The sequence below is a fragment of the Hyperolius riggenbachi genome, chromosome 2 (assembly GCF_040937935.1).
Source record: "Hyperolius riggenbachi isolate aHypRig1 chromosome 2, aHypRig1.pri, whole genome shotgun sequence".
Lineage (NCBI taxonomy): Eukaryota > Metazoa > Chordata > Amphibia > Anura > Hyperoliidae > Hyperolius > Hyperolius riggenbachi.
In genome coordinates, this window is record NC_090647.1 from 201,185,454 (window position 1) to 201,202,288 (window position 16,835).

Genomic DNA, 16,835 nt, shown 5'->3' on the forward strand with positions numbered 1-16,835 from the left:
CACTGGAAACTTTATTGTACTTATCCTTTAAGATTGTCTCTTAAGTCAAACTTAGGATTGTGAATTTCTCTTTCAGCTAATTGAATATAAACTCATAAGTGTTCAGTTACTACATTTTGACCACCGTTGTAAAAGGTCTTTAAAAAAAAATCTAGTGCCAAAAATATAATTAAGTGTTTGTATAAGAAAAATGTAGTTTGTAGTTTGTATGTCATGGACTGTGGAACTGGATATGGCAGGGTTTGTTTCAAATATGGAAGTAATGGGCAGCCACCTAGCAAGTTTCTGAAATGTTTACCTATTTCAATGTATGTAGAATCATGGACTCAACACATGTTTGTCATACTCCAATGGCTTACTAATGCATTTGCAAATAAGTGCAACTAATGCATGTGTTGTTAATAATTAGAGACAGGGATTATTTTGACATTTAGAGATTATCCTGAAATGACTTTTCTACAGTGGATGCCACCCTCTGAATGAGTTAAAAACATGCTTAAGAAAATTGCTTTGTTCAAGGACATCAGACAGTTTATTTTAGATAGACTCAAGCCTGTGTAAGTTTTGTTGTTTGTTGCAAAAATTATTGAAGAGAAATGCACTGCTTTCGGTAATGATATTGCGTGCACAGTATGATACTTTATTTTGCTTTTTACAACCCTGATTTCTAGAATTCTGAAAATATACAAAATAGTAAACACTGACTCAGATGACTATTTCCACAAATCACTGTCAATAACTGTATTAGAGTGATTTTTCAAACAAGCTGAAACACTTATTGTACAATTTAAAAAGCGTGTGTATGCACATGTATAAAATGTACATTTACTTCAGAGTAAAATGCACTATAAATGTATTCTCTCCTATGTCCCTGTCGCAATACTTTGTGACAGACTTTGGACTAGTCCATCTCTTGATGGGGGATTCTTAGGGTTTTATTTATTTTCAAAAACAGGTAGCATAAATAGCCAAATAGTATGCAATGAAGTATGGAAGCCAGATTTGTATAGATCCTTTCCACGAAGTGCCTTTGTAAAGAATACATGAAATACTAGATTTTTAGTGCCTGCTGCAAGTGATAGCAACATGGGAGAAAAGTAATTTACAATGTATTTTACTCTGGGAGAAATGTACATATTATAAATATGTGTACACATGTATTTTAAATGTTACAATTTTTTACGATAGTGGTTGTTTAACAATCTCAGAGGTTCTCTCCTAGTTTTGTAACATGACATGTAACAAATGGTTAGGGGATTTACTACATGATGTTACTATTGTTTGTACATCATCAAGACACTAGAGCATGGGTAAATTGTGTTGTTCTGCGGCTCAAAAAGTAAGCTGGTCTCACCAGAAGCTAGGCAATGAACCCTACAGTCCTGGCCAAAAGTTTTGAGACTCAAAAATATAAGTTTTCACAAAGTTTGCTGCTAAACTGCTTTTAGATCTTTGTTTCAGTTGTTTATGTGATGTACTGAAATATAATTATAATCACTTCATATGTTTCAAAGGCTTTTCTTGATAATTACATGAGATTTATGCAAAGAGTCAGTATTTGCAGTGTTGACCCTTCTTTTTCAGGACCTCTGCAATTCCACTGGGCATGCTCTCAATCAACTTCTGGGTCAAATCCTGACTGATAGCAACCATTCTTTCATAATCACTTCTTTGAGTTTCTCAGAATTAGTTGGTTTTTGTTTGTCCACCCGCCACTTGAGGAATGACCACAAGTTCTCAATGGGATTACGATCTGGGGAGTTTCCAGGCCATGGACCCAAAATTTCAACATTTTGGTCCCCGGGCCGCGTACGTTAAAAAGGGGCGCTGGGAAAAAAGGGCGCGGGGTTTTAAACGATAAACATGGATAACGTTTAAAAATATAATGTACTATATTTCGTTTAAAAATAATGTTTTATAAAGTTATAAATCATTAAATAATGTGCATGAAATTGGCAATTGTGAAAACGTTAATCTTCCGTTTAAAAAGTGAAACGTATAATAACGTTTAAAAAAAAATAGTAAGTAACCCTCCCTGTACCTACCCCTAACCCCTAGACCCCCGTGTTGGTGCCTAAACCTAAGACCCCCCTGGTGGTGCCTAAACCTAAGACTCCCCTGATGGTGCCTAAACCTAAGACTCCCCTGGTGGTGCCTAAACCTAAGACCCCCCTGTTGGTGCCTAAACCTAAGACCCCCTGGCGGTGCCTAAACCTAAGACCCCCCTGTTGGTGCCTAAACCTAAGACCCCCCTGTTGGTGCCTAAACCTAAGACTCCCCTGGTGGTGCCTAAACCTAAGACCCCCCTGTTGGTGCCTAAACCTAAGACCCCCCTGGTGGTGCCTAAACCTAAGACCCCCCTGTTGGTGCCTAAACCTAAGACCCCCCTGTTGGTGCCTAAACCTAAGACCCCCCTGGTGGTGCCTAAACCTAAGACCCCCCTGTGATAAGCATTAATAACGTGTGAAAAAAATATTGTGCTGTTTTTCGTTTAAAAATAATGTTTTAAAAAAGATTGTACTGCTTTTCGTTTAAAAATAATGTTTAAAAAATTATAAATCATAAAATAATGTGTAATCATGAGAAGCAGTTATAAAACAGTAAAAGTCTCCGGGCGCTGCTTATAAAACGTTATTTTTCTCCGGCGCCCTTTTTTCCTGTCGGGCGTCCATGAAACGATATTTATTATGGGAGTGAATGGCGGCGCCCGATTTGTCCACTTGCCTCAGGCGCCCGAATTTACTGTTACCCCCCGGGCCTATCACTTTTGCCTTATGACACAGTGCTCCATTGTGCTGGAAAATGCAGTGTTCTTCACCAAACTGTTGTTGGGTTGTTGGAAGAAGTTGCTGTTGGAGGGTGTTTTGGTACCATTCTTTATTCATGGCTGTGTTTTTTGCAAAATTGTGAGTGAGTCCACTCCCTTGGATGAGAAGCAACCCTACATATGAATGGTCTCAGGATGCTTTACTGTTGGCATGACACAGAACTGATGGTAGCGCTCACCTTTTCTTCTCCTGATAAGCCTTTTTCCAGATGCGCCAAACAATCTGAAAGGAGCTTCATTGGAGAATATGACTTTGCCCCAGTCTTCAGCAGTCCATTCCCCATACTTCCTGCACAAGATCAATCTGTCCCTGATGTTTTTTTTTGGGAGAGAAGTGGCTTCTTTGCTGCCCTTCTTGACACCAGGCCATCTTACAAAAGTCTTCGCCTCACTGTGCATGCAGATGCGCTCGCACCTGCCTGCTGCCATTCCTGAGCAACCTCTGCACTGGTTGCACTCCGATCCCCAGCTGAATCCTCTTTAGGAGACGATCCTGGTGCTTGCTGGACTTTCTTGGACGCCCTGAAGCCTTCTTAACAAGAAATGAACCTCTTTCCTTAAAGTTCTTGATGATCCTATAAATTGTTGATTTAGGTGCAATCTTAGTAGCCACAATATGCTTGCCTGTGAAGCCATTTTTATGCAAGGCAATGATGGCTGCATGCGTTTCTTTGCTGGTCACCGAGTTTACAAATGGAAGATCAATGATTTCAAGCATCACCCTCCTTTTAACATGTCAAGTCTGCCATTCTAACCCAATCAACCTGACATAATGACCTCCAGCCTTGTGCTCGTCAACATTCTCACCTTAGTTAACAAGACGATTACTGAAATGATCTCAGCAGGTCCTTTAATGACAGCAATACAATGCAGTGGAAAGGTTTTTTTGGGGGATTCAGTTAATTTTCATGGCAAAGAAGGACAATGCAATTCATCTGAACACTCTTCATAACATTCTGGAGTATATGCAAATTGCTATTATAAAAACTAAGCACCAACGTTTCTAATTTCCAATATTTTTGACAGTCTCAAAACTTTTGGCCAGGACTGTACATGAGTTCCATGCATGCAGTCTAAACTATAAAACTATACTTAGGCACAGGTGGAGCCGAAATTTTCGAAATTTCGCCTTACTATAATTACGCATGCGAAATTTGCTATTACGATGCGAAATTATGGTAGCGTAATTGCCATTAAAATCGTAATTGAAAATACCGTAAGCGTAATTTTCAACGTGTAATTTCGCGTTTCGTTCATAACGTAATTTCGCGTTAAACCATAACGTAATTTCGCGTTAAACCATAATGTAATTTCGCATTTCTTCATAATTTCGCGAATTTCATAATTACTTGTTAGCAGTGTTGCTCGCGAATTTTCGCCAAAGGCATTTTCGTCTGCATGGCGAATTTTGATGCGAAATATCACTACATGGCGAATTTTATATGCGAAATAGCATTCCGTAACGCGAAAACGACGCGAAAATTAACGCTTACAGTAATATGAACTATTGCAAAATTACGTTATGTAACTACGCTTACAAATGGTTGCATGCAAGGCAAACGTAATTTCGCGATACCCACTGTAATGCGAAAATTACGCGAAAATTACGCTTACGCGGAATTTCGCGAAATCCTTCTTCATTACGATTATGTACTTACGGCCATAATCGTAATTACACTAATTACGCAAAATTTCGCGAAATCGTAATTAAGTCATTATGCTCATCTCTAAGTTCACACTACACACAAAATGAATCATTTTCCACAGCGGGGATTACAAGGTTAACAAGATCTAGTTTTTATCTACAGGACTCGTTTAAGCATGTTCAATTTCAATGCAACAGAATGTAAAGAGAGAATTCTTACCCTTCTCCCCACTTTAATTGCACATTATTATGGTTTGGAAGGAGAATATATTGTATACCTCCATCCTAACCCCATACAGGCCTGTATTGACCAGGATGGCTTAGCTCTGAAATAAACATTTTAAAGAGAACCGAGGTGGGTTTGAAGAATATTATCTGTATACAGAGGATGGATCTGCCTATACAGCCCAGCCTCTGTTGCTATCCCAAACCCCCCTAAGGTCCCCCTGCACTCTGCAATCCCTCATAAATCACAGCCACGCTGCTGACAAACAGCTTGTCAGAGCTGGCTGTGTTTATCTCTATAGTGTCAGTCTGCTGCTCTCCCCGCCTCCTGCAGAACTCCAGTCCCCGCCTGCATCCCTTCCCTCCCTGCTGATTGGAGGGAAGGGACGGGGGCAGGGACGGGGGCAGGGACCGGAGCTATGCAGGAGGCGGGGGAGCAGCTGAGACTGACACTATAGAGATAAACACAGCCAGCTCTGACAAGCTGTTTGTCAGCAGCATGGCTGTGATTTATGAGGAATTGCAGAGTGCAGGGGGACCTTAGGGGGGTTTGGGATAGCAACAGAGGCTGGGCTGTATAGGCAGATCCAGCCTCTGTATGCAGATAACATTCTTTAAACACACCTCGGGTTCTCTTTAAAGGGAACCTAAACTGAGAGGGATATGTATATTTCCTTTTAAACAATACCAGTTCCCTGGCCATACCTGCTGATCTCTTTGGCTGCAGTAGTGGCTATATCACACACCTGAAACAAGCATGCAGCTAATCCAGTCTGACTTCAGTCAGAGCACCTGATCTGCATGCTTGTTCAGGTGCTGTGGCTAAAAGTATTAGAGGCACAGGATTAGCAGGAGAGCCAGGCAACTGGTATTATTTTAAAAGGAAAAAATCAATATCATTCTCAGTTTTGGTTCCCTTTAAGTTAATACTGTAAGCGTATTGTAACTCAAAGACTATTATGATTAACAATTAACACTCAAAGGTTTTATAAGTGTATCCAATTGGCTACCCAGGATCCTATTCACATGAATGATACACAGAGATAGGTATCGTGGATAGGAACGGAAATCTTTATTATGCCCTTGGCTTTTTAAAGGGCAAAACCCACAAAATTACAATAAATGAAAAGAACATTTGCACATGTGTAGAAAGTATACTGGAGTCTTGTACGTCATTTATGAAATCACATAAATGTTAATCTTTTACAGAATTACATGTCCTAAACCTTCCAGTCCTCTATTTACTTATTTTTTTGAAGTATTGATGGTAAAGTACCCCAATGCTCCATCTGACACGCTGAAACCATGACTGGGAATGCTGGCATAAGCTTCTATGAATTTTCCTTTGAACTTCAACTTAGTCTATCAGAGCATCCTGCATGTGTAGCCTAGTTCCATATTTTCAGGTATGCCTGCCTGCTCTACTTTTCCCTACAGCTGAATACATACACCAAGGAAAGTATAAAGGTGCATTTTGTTATATCACAATTACAAGGTGAATTACAGGTCTGGTCTTTCAGTTTAATGGGACTGCAAGCCTCTTAAGGCTGATTTACATGCATTGAATTTGGGATTCATATGGGATGAGGCGCAGTAAGACCAGTATGCATTTAGGAATAGGATAACCAAATTGGATTAAATTGTAGTAGTGTTTTTAGAATGTTGTTGGAAAGCATTCTTGTTTGTTCTCTTCTTTTGGTTGGTTTTCCTTTTGTAAATTACAGCAATGTGACCATTCCAGAAAAACAATTAGAATAATTTAAGATTTGGTATGCTTTCCTCAAACGGACTTGTATTCCTGAAGAGCAATGTAAGGAATATATTATAGTGTCCCTGGTGTATTGCAATAAAAAATAAATGTTGCTTTCAATGTACAAATGATACCTAAAATGCATAGCCGCTGACATTTTGAAAGTCACACACACACACATTTGAAATCGGCGCCAGTAGACTTGGGTGCAGGAAAGAGACCGGTATATGGCTGATCCTGCTTCTGCACAAGTCCGGGCCGTTTTAATTACTATTCCCCCTCGAGGCCACCATGGATGGTAGGGAATGAAATAATTCGGCTTCCAGCTATTGCTGGAAGCTGAATTATTGTGATTTTTAAGCAACCTCGGCTCCGTCTTCTGACGACGCCGACGCTACTCACTGAGCGGCATAGTGGTTAGCTCTCTTGCCTTGCAGCTCTGGGTCCCTGGTTTGAATCCCAGCCAGGGCACTATCTGCAAATAGTTTGTATGTTCTCTCCGTGTCTGCGTGGGTTTCCTCCGAGCACTCCGGTTTCCTCCCACATTCCAAAAACATACAGATACGTAAATTGGTTCCCTCTAAAATTGGCCCTAGACTACAGTACTTACACTTCATAATATAGACATATGGCAATGGTAGGGATTAGATTGTGAGCTCCTTTGAGGGACAGTTAGTGACAAGATATATATATACACTGTACAGCGCTGCGTAATATGTCGGCGCTATATAAATACTAAATAATAATAATAATAATAATAATATAGACTGATTCCCATTATAGTCCATGGCAGAGCCGGGACAAGGTCCTCCAGCACCCAAGGCTGAGACACCAAAGCGCGCCCCTCCATCCCTCCCACCCCAGCTGTCACACACTGATTGCTATTAGACCAAGAGGTGCCCTAAACCCTCCCCCCCAGTACCTTAATAGTTATCTGGCTTGCAGTCACTGCCATGTATCGCCTTTTATTTCTCTCTGCTTCAAACACAATAGGGAATGAGAGTTGTGCGCCCCCTCCTGAACACCTTCTCTCGCCTCTGCCACTAAGCAAACACTAATCTGAGTTATGTGTAGAACTCTTCTCAAGAAAGATGGATAGTATTTGGTGGTTTACTGCCTTGAGAAGGGTTCTGCACATAGAACACAATGTTTGGTTGATGGCTGACCGCTAGGTGAGTAATTGATCCATACAATCGTGTAGAGCTACCAGTTGTGGAATCATTCAATGATTTGGACTGCATCTTTACAAATACTTTGGATCAGAGCCGGGACAAGGTCCTCCAGCACCCATGGCTGAAACACCAAAGTGCGCCCCTCCAACCCTGCCACCCCAGCCATCACACACGGATTGCTATTAGACTAAGATGCGCCACAGGGCCCACAACCTCCCCAACACCTTAATATCTAGTTATCTGGCTTGCAGTCACTGCCATGTATCCCATTTTCTTATTTCTTTCTGCTTCAAACATAATTAGGAATGACAGCTGAATGAATTCTGCGCCCCCTCCTACACTGCGCCCTGAGTCTGGTGCCTCTCCAGCCTATGCCTCGGCCCGGCCCTGGTCCATGGCGGCGCTGGCTGCGTCCAAATCTAGCAGCGCACACACACACAGTATACACAATATATTCAGTAGCAATAAAACGTATGTGAACCCTTTGGCATTATATATTATATGGATTTCTGCACAAATTAGTCATAAAATGTGATCTGACCTTCATCTAATGGTGGGCATACACGGTGCGATCCGGTGGCTCGATTAGCCGCCGGATCGACTCCCGCCGCGTACCCGCGCATCCGCCCGAATCGATTACCGCTCGTCCCCGCCAATCTTCCGCTCGATTCCCTGCCATTGTCCGCGGGCGGTAATCGAGCGGGGAATTGATCCATTCGTGATCGGACCTTTCGGATATTATCAATCGAGCCCATCAGCGGCTCGATTGATAGGAAAGAAACGCAGCGTGTATGCCCACCATAAGTCACAACAATAGACACTCACGGTCTACTTAAAGCGAATCCGAGATGAAAAACTAACTATAACAAGTAACTTGTCTATATATCTTATCTAAAGTTTAGATCTATGTTTAGTCTATAGGGAATTAGAGCAGGGCTGTGGAGTCGGAGTTGGAGTCAGAGTCGAGGAGTCGGAGCAATTTTGGGTACCCGGAGTCAGAGTTGGAGTCGGAGTCGGTGGTTTCATAAACTGAGGAGTCGGAGTCGGAAGATTTTTGTACCAACTCCACAGCCCTGAATTAGAGTATTAAAACAAAAAAGTATTTGGCTTGAGGAATGCCCTATAAACTATATGAAAGGAAAACAATTGTGCAATGAGTAAAAGTTTATTTCGGATCCACTTTAAACTAATTCCACACACGTAATTAAATGTTTCCATGTTTTTATTGAACACACCATGTAAGCATTCATTCACAGTGCAGGTGGAAAAGGTATGTGAAAAGGTATATAATATATATATATATATATATCTATATATATATACATATATATATATATACACACACTTTTCAAAATATCAACTGCTATGCATTTTAGGTATAATTTGTATATTCAGAGCAACATTTTAAGCAATTCTGAAGTGGATCACATAACTAAAACAAATGCCTGAATAATTACGTTCTGCAAACTTTGCTCCACTGTGGTCAGGGGTGGGGTAGGGACCAGTAGGCAGTGGTGTAGCAATAGGGGATGCAGGGGGAGGACACTGGAGGACAGGGGCCCTCCTTAAACCACTTTATAAGCTCTCTATTGGGGTTATGCTGATAATGATCACCTCTAAATTTGCTTTGATTAGTTGTAACCATTATTATACTGCTCTCCTCCCCAGCTTACACCTCTCTGACACTGCCTTGGCAGGTTTTGGTCATCCATATAAATTGTTATGTATAGAGTGCTTGAGTCGGCCCAATGTGAAACTCCCACTGGGGTCCAGAGCTCGTAAGCTGCGCCACTGCCACTAGGGTCAGTTGAGGCTTTGGAAAAAAACAATTGTCCAGCACGATTCTAGAAATGTTAATAATATAACTTTCGATACCCGTATTTGGTTATACATTCCGCTTCAGGTGTGCTTGACAACATGAAATATATATTTTACATTAAAAAGTGAGCCTGATCATATACTGTATATAGCTCCAGAATATGTTTTGAACACTCAGGGTGCTACATTCTATTTAAGATTGACATTGTTTATATTACTAACCTGTTCCATATAAGAATTAAACATACATGCAGAAATAATAATACATACCAGTAAAACCCATCAGAGCTCCTTCCCTTGCCTGTTTCTGAAGTCCATCTCCATCTTTGTAGTCAATGTAAACAAGGTCAATGGCTTGTAGTCCAAATGCTTTGGCTACAACGATGATCTTCTGCCTGGCATACAGGACATCATGAGTATCTCTACTGCTTGTTGAACCTTAAATGTTGAAACAAAAGATCACACATGCATGGAATTTAACAGGTCACTAATCTCTTGTGGTCCATTAGCATTATTAATACTTATACAGTAGTAACAAGAATCACTCCTTTAAAATAAACACATTTTTATGGCTTGTAACCTATGAAAACACAGTTGTGTTTACTCAATGCAACTAATAACTGTGTGGTGAAGGATATAATAGCAACAATTCAGACATAGAGATGGATAAATCCTGTTATCAAATGTAATCATTTTAATTAGCTGAGCATTAAAAAAAAATTTCTGGGCATTTCAATCAACTATGGGTGAAAGAGTCTGTAGAAAAAAAAATCTCTGTTTTTTGTTTTTGTTTGTGGTATGACATGTTGTTATCCATAACAACACTGTTTAATTTTACTGAAATATCTAAAATATGTACTGACTACATGATCCAAACGTGCTTGAGGTATAAAATATGATTTGATCTGCACTGTGCAAATTTTCCAATAAAAAATAAGTACGATTCACTTACTTTTAACACGCACGCACGCACGCACGCACACACACACACACACACACACACACACTATGCTATTGGATAATTTCTTTTTCAATAAATACATGGCCAATTATAATAATTTTCATTTCATTTGTTAAATAGGTTTTTATAATCTACGTTTGGGTTTTGGTCATAGTTCACTCTCATATAAAGGTATGGACAAGATTTATTAAGCTTGAAAGTTGAAAGCATTCATAACCTTTCAATACACTACTGTACACACACGCACACACATACATACACACACACACACACACACACATTCATTACAAGAGTACATTGACTGATGTTTTGACAATGATAACGGCTAGTTATAGACATCTCCTAGGGACATGACACATCACAGCTGTGGTTCTGTGAGTGTGCTCACCATTACTTGAATTAGAACAAAAGAGGAATACAGTATAGCAAGCCAACACTCACTAATTATATTATAAACTGAGACGGATCAGCAGGGGCTTTGGATAATGTACCTAAGTGTATGTATGTTTCCTGGGTTCACAGTTTAGTCCATCATTCCTGTACAATGATCACTATCTCCACAATTTCATACAATTATTTCTCATATAGACAGCAGGTCCATTAACAGCAAAATTCACTTAATATGACAGGTTTACTTACTCAGCTATTCTACTTAATTGCCAAGCAGCCTATCAACCCTACAAATTATAACTATATCAGCAGTATTCTATATATGTGGTCTATCAATTGTCATTCATCTGTACTTGATAGTCATCTACCGTCTATAGGGACTTATAGAATGTTATAGGTAGGAGAGGCAAGGTGCTGTTGTGGCCTTTTACATATTACTAATACACAGTTTTTGAACAATGCCATTGCTACAATCTTTAACCACTTCGGGACCAGCACCCTCTGCCCCCTTAAGGACCAGAGGGTGCTGGTCCAGTAAAGCGCCGCTTCCCGACGAATCGCCGCAAAATCCGCCGCTCCCGACGGTCACGCTGCTCTATCCCCGCCACAGGCTGCTCTCTCTGCCGTCGGTATGACGGCAGAGCGCTGTGCGCCGGTCAGGAGCCGCTTTCATTGGCTCCTGACCCTGTCACTCCATGTAAGCCAATGGGAACGGCTTACATGAATGACAGGGCCAGGAGCAAATGAAAACGGCTCCTGCCCAGCTCATAGTGCTCTGCCGTCATAGAGGCGGCAGGGCAGCTTATTTCGTTGCAGATCGAGCGCGGACAGCGGCGGGGACGGGCGGGGGCGCGCGGTCAATGGGACGTAGAGATTACGTCCGGTCAGAATCGCAGCGCCCCCTGCCCGCCGTAGATTTATACTGCGGCGGTCCGCAATAGGTTAACCAATGACACAAATTCTATGAATCAGTTTCAGAACAATTTGCCCATAAAAGACATGGCACCTACGTGGTACTGTACATAACAATTCTATTTGGTGGAGAACATTTCTATTCAAGGGGAAACAAAAGGAATAGTGACAGCCACAAAAGGTCTCATATGTTTACGGCCTGTCAGACGTTGTTTCTGTCTTTACTGTTCCCATGAATTAGGAAGTGGATATGAATGTCTGTTGCATGGTGCCTGTAAAGGACAGTACTCAAATGCATGGCATGCAAGAGTGGGTTAAGCAGATGAAACCTACCTCAACTGCAAAGTTAACAAACCCAGCAAACAAGTTACAGACAATACCTGCCTGATGGGTGGCTAAATGACAAGGTAAACATACATTTAACTATCCATGTGATTTAAAGGACAACTGTAGTGAGAATACTATGGAGTCTGCCATATTTATTTCATTTTAAACAATACTAGTTGCCTGGTAGTCCTGCTGATCTGCAGTAGTGTTTGAATAACACCAGAAACAAGCGGGTGGCTAATCTTGTCAGATCTGACAATAATGTCAGAAACACCTGATTTGCTGGATGCTTGTTCAGGATTTATGGCTAAAAGTATTAGAGGCAGAGGATCAGCTGGATAGCCAGGCAACTGGTATTGCTTAAAGAGAACCTGTACTGAGTAAAAATATTTAAAATAAACACATGAGGTAACTTCAAATGCACATTGCATAGTGACCTTGCCATCAGTTCCTCTCAGAAGCTCACCATTTTCTTCTGACAATAATCCCTTCCAGTTCTGACAATATTTTGTCAGATCTGAAATATATCAGTTGCTGTCAGTAAAATATCAGTTGCTGTCAGTTATAGCTGAGAGGAAAACTGATGTAGCTGGTAATGTCCATGTTTCCCTATGGCTCAAGTGGGCGATGTTACAGTTTAACTGTGTGCTGACCAGAAAGCTGTTATGGGTAATGGCTATTTTCAAAATGGAGGACGGAAAATTCCCTTGATCACAGTGAACAAACAGGACGCGGGACAGGAGAAAGACACTGAGGAGTAGACTACATGGAAGGTAAGTATGACTTGTGTATGCTTTTTTTGACTTTTAAGTTTCAGTTCAGGTTTTCTTTAAAGAGACACTGAAGCGAGAATAATTCCCGCTTCAGAGCTCATAGTTAGCAGGGGCACGTGTGCCTCTGCTAAAACACCGCTATCCCGCGGCTAAACGGGGGTCCCTTCACCCCCACCCCCCCCCCCCGCAAAATCAACGACCAAATTGGTCGTAGATTTTGCTGCTCCTAGAGGCAGGGCTAACGGCTGCAGCCCTGCCTCTAGTCGCGTCTATCAGCGGCGCATAGCCGCCTCTCCCCCGCCCCTCTCAGTGAAGGAAGACTGAGAGGGGCGGGGGAGAGGCGGAGATACGCGCTGACAGATGCGCGTGGGGCAGGGCTGCGGCGGTTAGCCCTGCCTCAACCAGGAAGAGATCCCCGGCTGCTCGGAGGGGATTTGTGAGGTGAGGGACCCCTGTTTAGCGGCGCGATAGTGGCGGTTTAGCAGGGGCACACGTGCCCCTGCTAACTATGAGCTCTGAAGCGAGATTTATTCTAAGGAAATAAACATGGCAGTCTCCATATTCCTTTTGTTTCGGTTGTCCTTTAAGCCTTTCTCCCATCATATTACAGCACTTGTTTCATGGAATTAGGGCCCATATGCAATTCACATTTTCACCTGAGTTTTCTCCTAGGTGATATTTTTTAATTTGTCAAAAGAATGCCTTTTAAGCCACCAGAAAGCAAGAAAATACTCAAAATAATTTTGATAGTACTTTCCCCTACCTTTTAGTACTTTTTTTAGTTGAAACGTGGTGGAAAGTTATTTCAAATTGAAGATGAAAAATTATCTCCTAGGAGAAAACTCAGGTGAAAAAGTGAATTGCATATGGGCCTAGATGTCCTATGAAAAATAGCACTCCTAATGCTGGGTACACACGTTGAGATTTCCCGTTTGATTCGCGGTTCGATTCGATTAGTCCAAACATGCTCGATCAGATTTCGATCGTTCCTGCCGTCGATTTTGCATACTTAAAATTAAAAAAAAGATCGAAAGCCAATCGAGCATGTTTGAAATAATTGAATCGAACCGTTCGATCCCGCGAATCGAGCGGGAAATCTCAACGTGTGTACCCAGCATCAGGTATAGTCTCTCATACAACTCCAGTGTTGAGCAGTATTATACCTGGTACACACCATGTAATTTCCCCTCAGATCAACAGGTCAAATTGATAGTTTCCGACAGGTCCGGTGATCAGAAAATCAATCATAGAAACAATTGGAACTCAGATGGGACCTGTTGGAAATTATCGATTCGATCTGTTGATCTGACAAAAAATTGCATGGTGTGTACCAGGCATTAAACATTCAGAGGTATGTTTCTCTACACAAACTTTCTGAGGTTATTTATTCTACACCAGGGATGTCAAATTAGTCCTAGGTGGGCCAAGGTCCTCACACATTTTTGACACAGCTCAAATGAATTAATGGGTCTGAATCAGGAAAGGTGTGGTCCATCAACTAGAACATATTTCTCTCTTTCTCTGTCCATCCTAAACACTGGCATGGATCTGGCCCTCCAGGCCTGGAGTTAGACACCTGTGTTCTACACAGATAGATTTAGTATCCTACAGAGATTCTGAGATTTTGTACTCTACATTTGCATTGCAGTTTAGATATGTGCTGGTAGCACATTACAGAGACTCTCCATACAAGCAGACCTTCAATGTGACCTGTGTTGGTAGACAGAGCTGAAATAGTTCTCGTAGGCCCCATCATTCCTTTCTATATGGCCAAAATATGCATATGGACCACAAGTATAACAGATAACTTTGTTTTAAATGAGGATTTATTGTTTCAATTATGTTAAATTGTAGAAGAACCATAAACCATTTCAATACAAAATTCCTAGAACTTGATGGCTTTACTGCCAAATCTTCTCTTCCATGTAACCCCTAATTCCCAAATATCGGGCTTCTACCGGAGGATACCAGGGCTTCTACAAAACGATCCAGGAGGCGGAGGAGGATGGTGAGGGAACAATTAGCCTGAAGAGGGCTGGAAGAAGCCTCAGGTATGTATACATTTTGTTCTTTCTTGTTATCTCAGGTTTACTTTAAAGGCAACAGCCTTAAAAAGTATGCTATCCAGCTGTAGACTCTATACATATGCTGAACTGTTTACCCAAAATTTGGCAATAAAACGGTTTACCCAAGATTTGAAAATGAAAATGTGAACTGAAAAAAAAAATAGTTTTACATTTCCCTTCCTAGACTGTAGCCCTGGCATAAATTGAAAATTTGCTGTATTAAGTTTTAGGTACTAAAAAAACGTATATTTATTTTTATTTATAAACTAAATAGAATTTGCAAGATTCTAGGAAAATTCAGTTCTCTTCCTCGGGCAAGAGTTTATACAAACAAGTGAAAAAAAAAATCAGAGGAGACACTAATTTCCAGGCTGAGAGATATTGGGTAAGGGGCAGAAGCATAGAACAATGGCATCATGAAGCTATTTGCAAGTGAGCTTATAAAGCTGAGGTGTGAAAAGCTGTCTTATGTCTTTTATCTGTAAAGAAGGGGCAAACTTTTCTGCTGCTCATAAAAGACGATTAACAAAGGCACATGAAACTTTTATCTACATTTCAAACACATTGTATTATGTACAAATTTTTAAAAAAACGTATTTACGGATTTCTTTATGCTCACCTACCATCCCAAAAGTCCCCCCTCAGAACGAAGACTCTACTCCTCTACACTGTGATCAGCTGCATCATTGCTGCTATTAATATCAAATTGATGCGAGTTTATCCACTGGTGTTGTGGTTATCCTGTCTCACCAACATAGTCCTGTGGTGCACCACAGCTCAAGTATAATAAGATAACCCACACTGGGGAATTGATGGGAAGATGTGACCTGGACATCATGGGTTTGAGGTACCAACACCATGTCGGTGGTATATATGTGTGTGCATATTTCACAGCTTCTTTTCTGACAAGGAGATGTATTATTCCCTAATGCATTTTGAACGTTCTGTGGACTTAGATTGATTTTAAGCTTTAGGTTGTCTAAAAGACATGTAGGCATAGAGGTTTGGAAATATTTTTGTAATCTCTTTTCTTTGTGAATTGCTCTCATCTCAACAAAAACACCATATTAAACAGTTTTACTAGTGCGCATCTCCCATTGCCGACTGGTGCTGCAGAATGCACGGTTTCTATTTTATAGTATTACCACGTCGCTTTCTGAAAATTCTGAAAATGACCTCACTTACAGGGCTTATACATTTATAAGAATCATCGAACACTTAATTTAGTCACTAAATGGTTACATCTACCTCTAAGGTTCTTTGAGAGCGAAAATATGTACACAAGCACAGCAGGCATAAGCATAAGCAGGCATAAGCATGGGGTCACAAAGAGTTGGACATGACTGAATAGCGACTGAACAACATCGAAGCAGGCATAAAGGGGTCAAGCAGTCACTTAAAATTGTTAACATTTACTGCTCTTCACCAAAGAAGTCATTATCTTCTGAAAACACCCTGAGACGCACAAACAAAGGAAGTGTTGTTGTTGTTGTTGATGAGTAGAATTCGCCCATGTCTTCTGATTCTAAAAGTATTCCCAAGTTATGCCTTAATGACAATTCAAGGAATATATTTATAATAAAAATATGGAAAGAGATTAGAATATCTTTTATAATTATCATCATTCAGAGGATTTATTGTAGGGGAAAAGCCACTGCGACTGCAAGGGGGCTTAGAGCTGTGTGGGAGGCATACCTATGAAATAGCCGCCGGGGATTTGGGCTCCTGCACAAGTACCGGCGGCACTAATTACTATCCCCCCTCCGGGTCGCCGTGGATGGTGGGGAATTATGTAATTTGGCTTACAGCTATTGCCAAATTGCAGCGTTTTAAAAGTAATTTGAGCTCCGTCTTTCGACAGTGCCCAAATTACTTACTGAGTTATAGCTGCAATTCCTATTATGGCCTATGGTGGCGCTGGCTGCACCCAAATCTCCTGCGCTGTGTTAACAGGGCTCATGTGGGAGAC

The 16,835-nt window shown here is 41.1% G+C and overlaps 1 protein-coding gene across 2 annotated transcripts in view; it reads right to left on the bottom strand.

Annotated features, from left to right (window-relative positions):
• The window catches only part of CLYBL (citramalyl-CoA lyase), a 511,709-nt gene that overhangs the window by 125,288 nt on the left and 369,586 nt on the right, over positions 1 to 16,835 (bottom strand). For both annotated transcript variants that reach the window (XR_011026162.1, XM_068267998.1), the window contains exon 6: positions 9,708 to 9,875. Coding sequence is in view for 1 of the 2 variants with exons in the window: in XM_068267998.1 (XP_068124099.1) it covers positions 9,708 to 9,875 (168 nt within the window). In the remaining variant the exon portion in view is untranslated. The remainder of the gene's footprint in view (positions 1 to 9,707; positions 9,876 to 16,835) is intronic.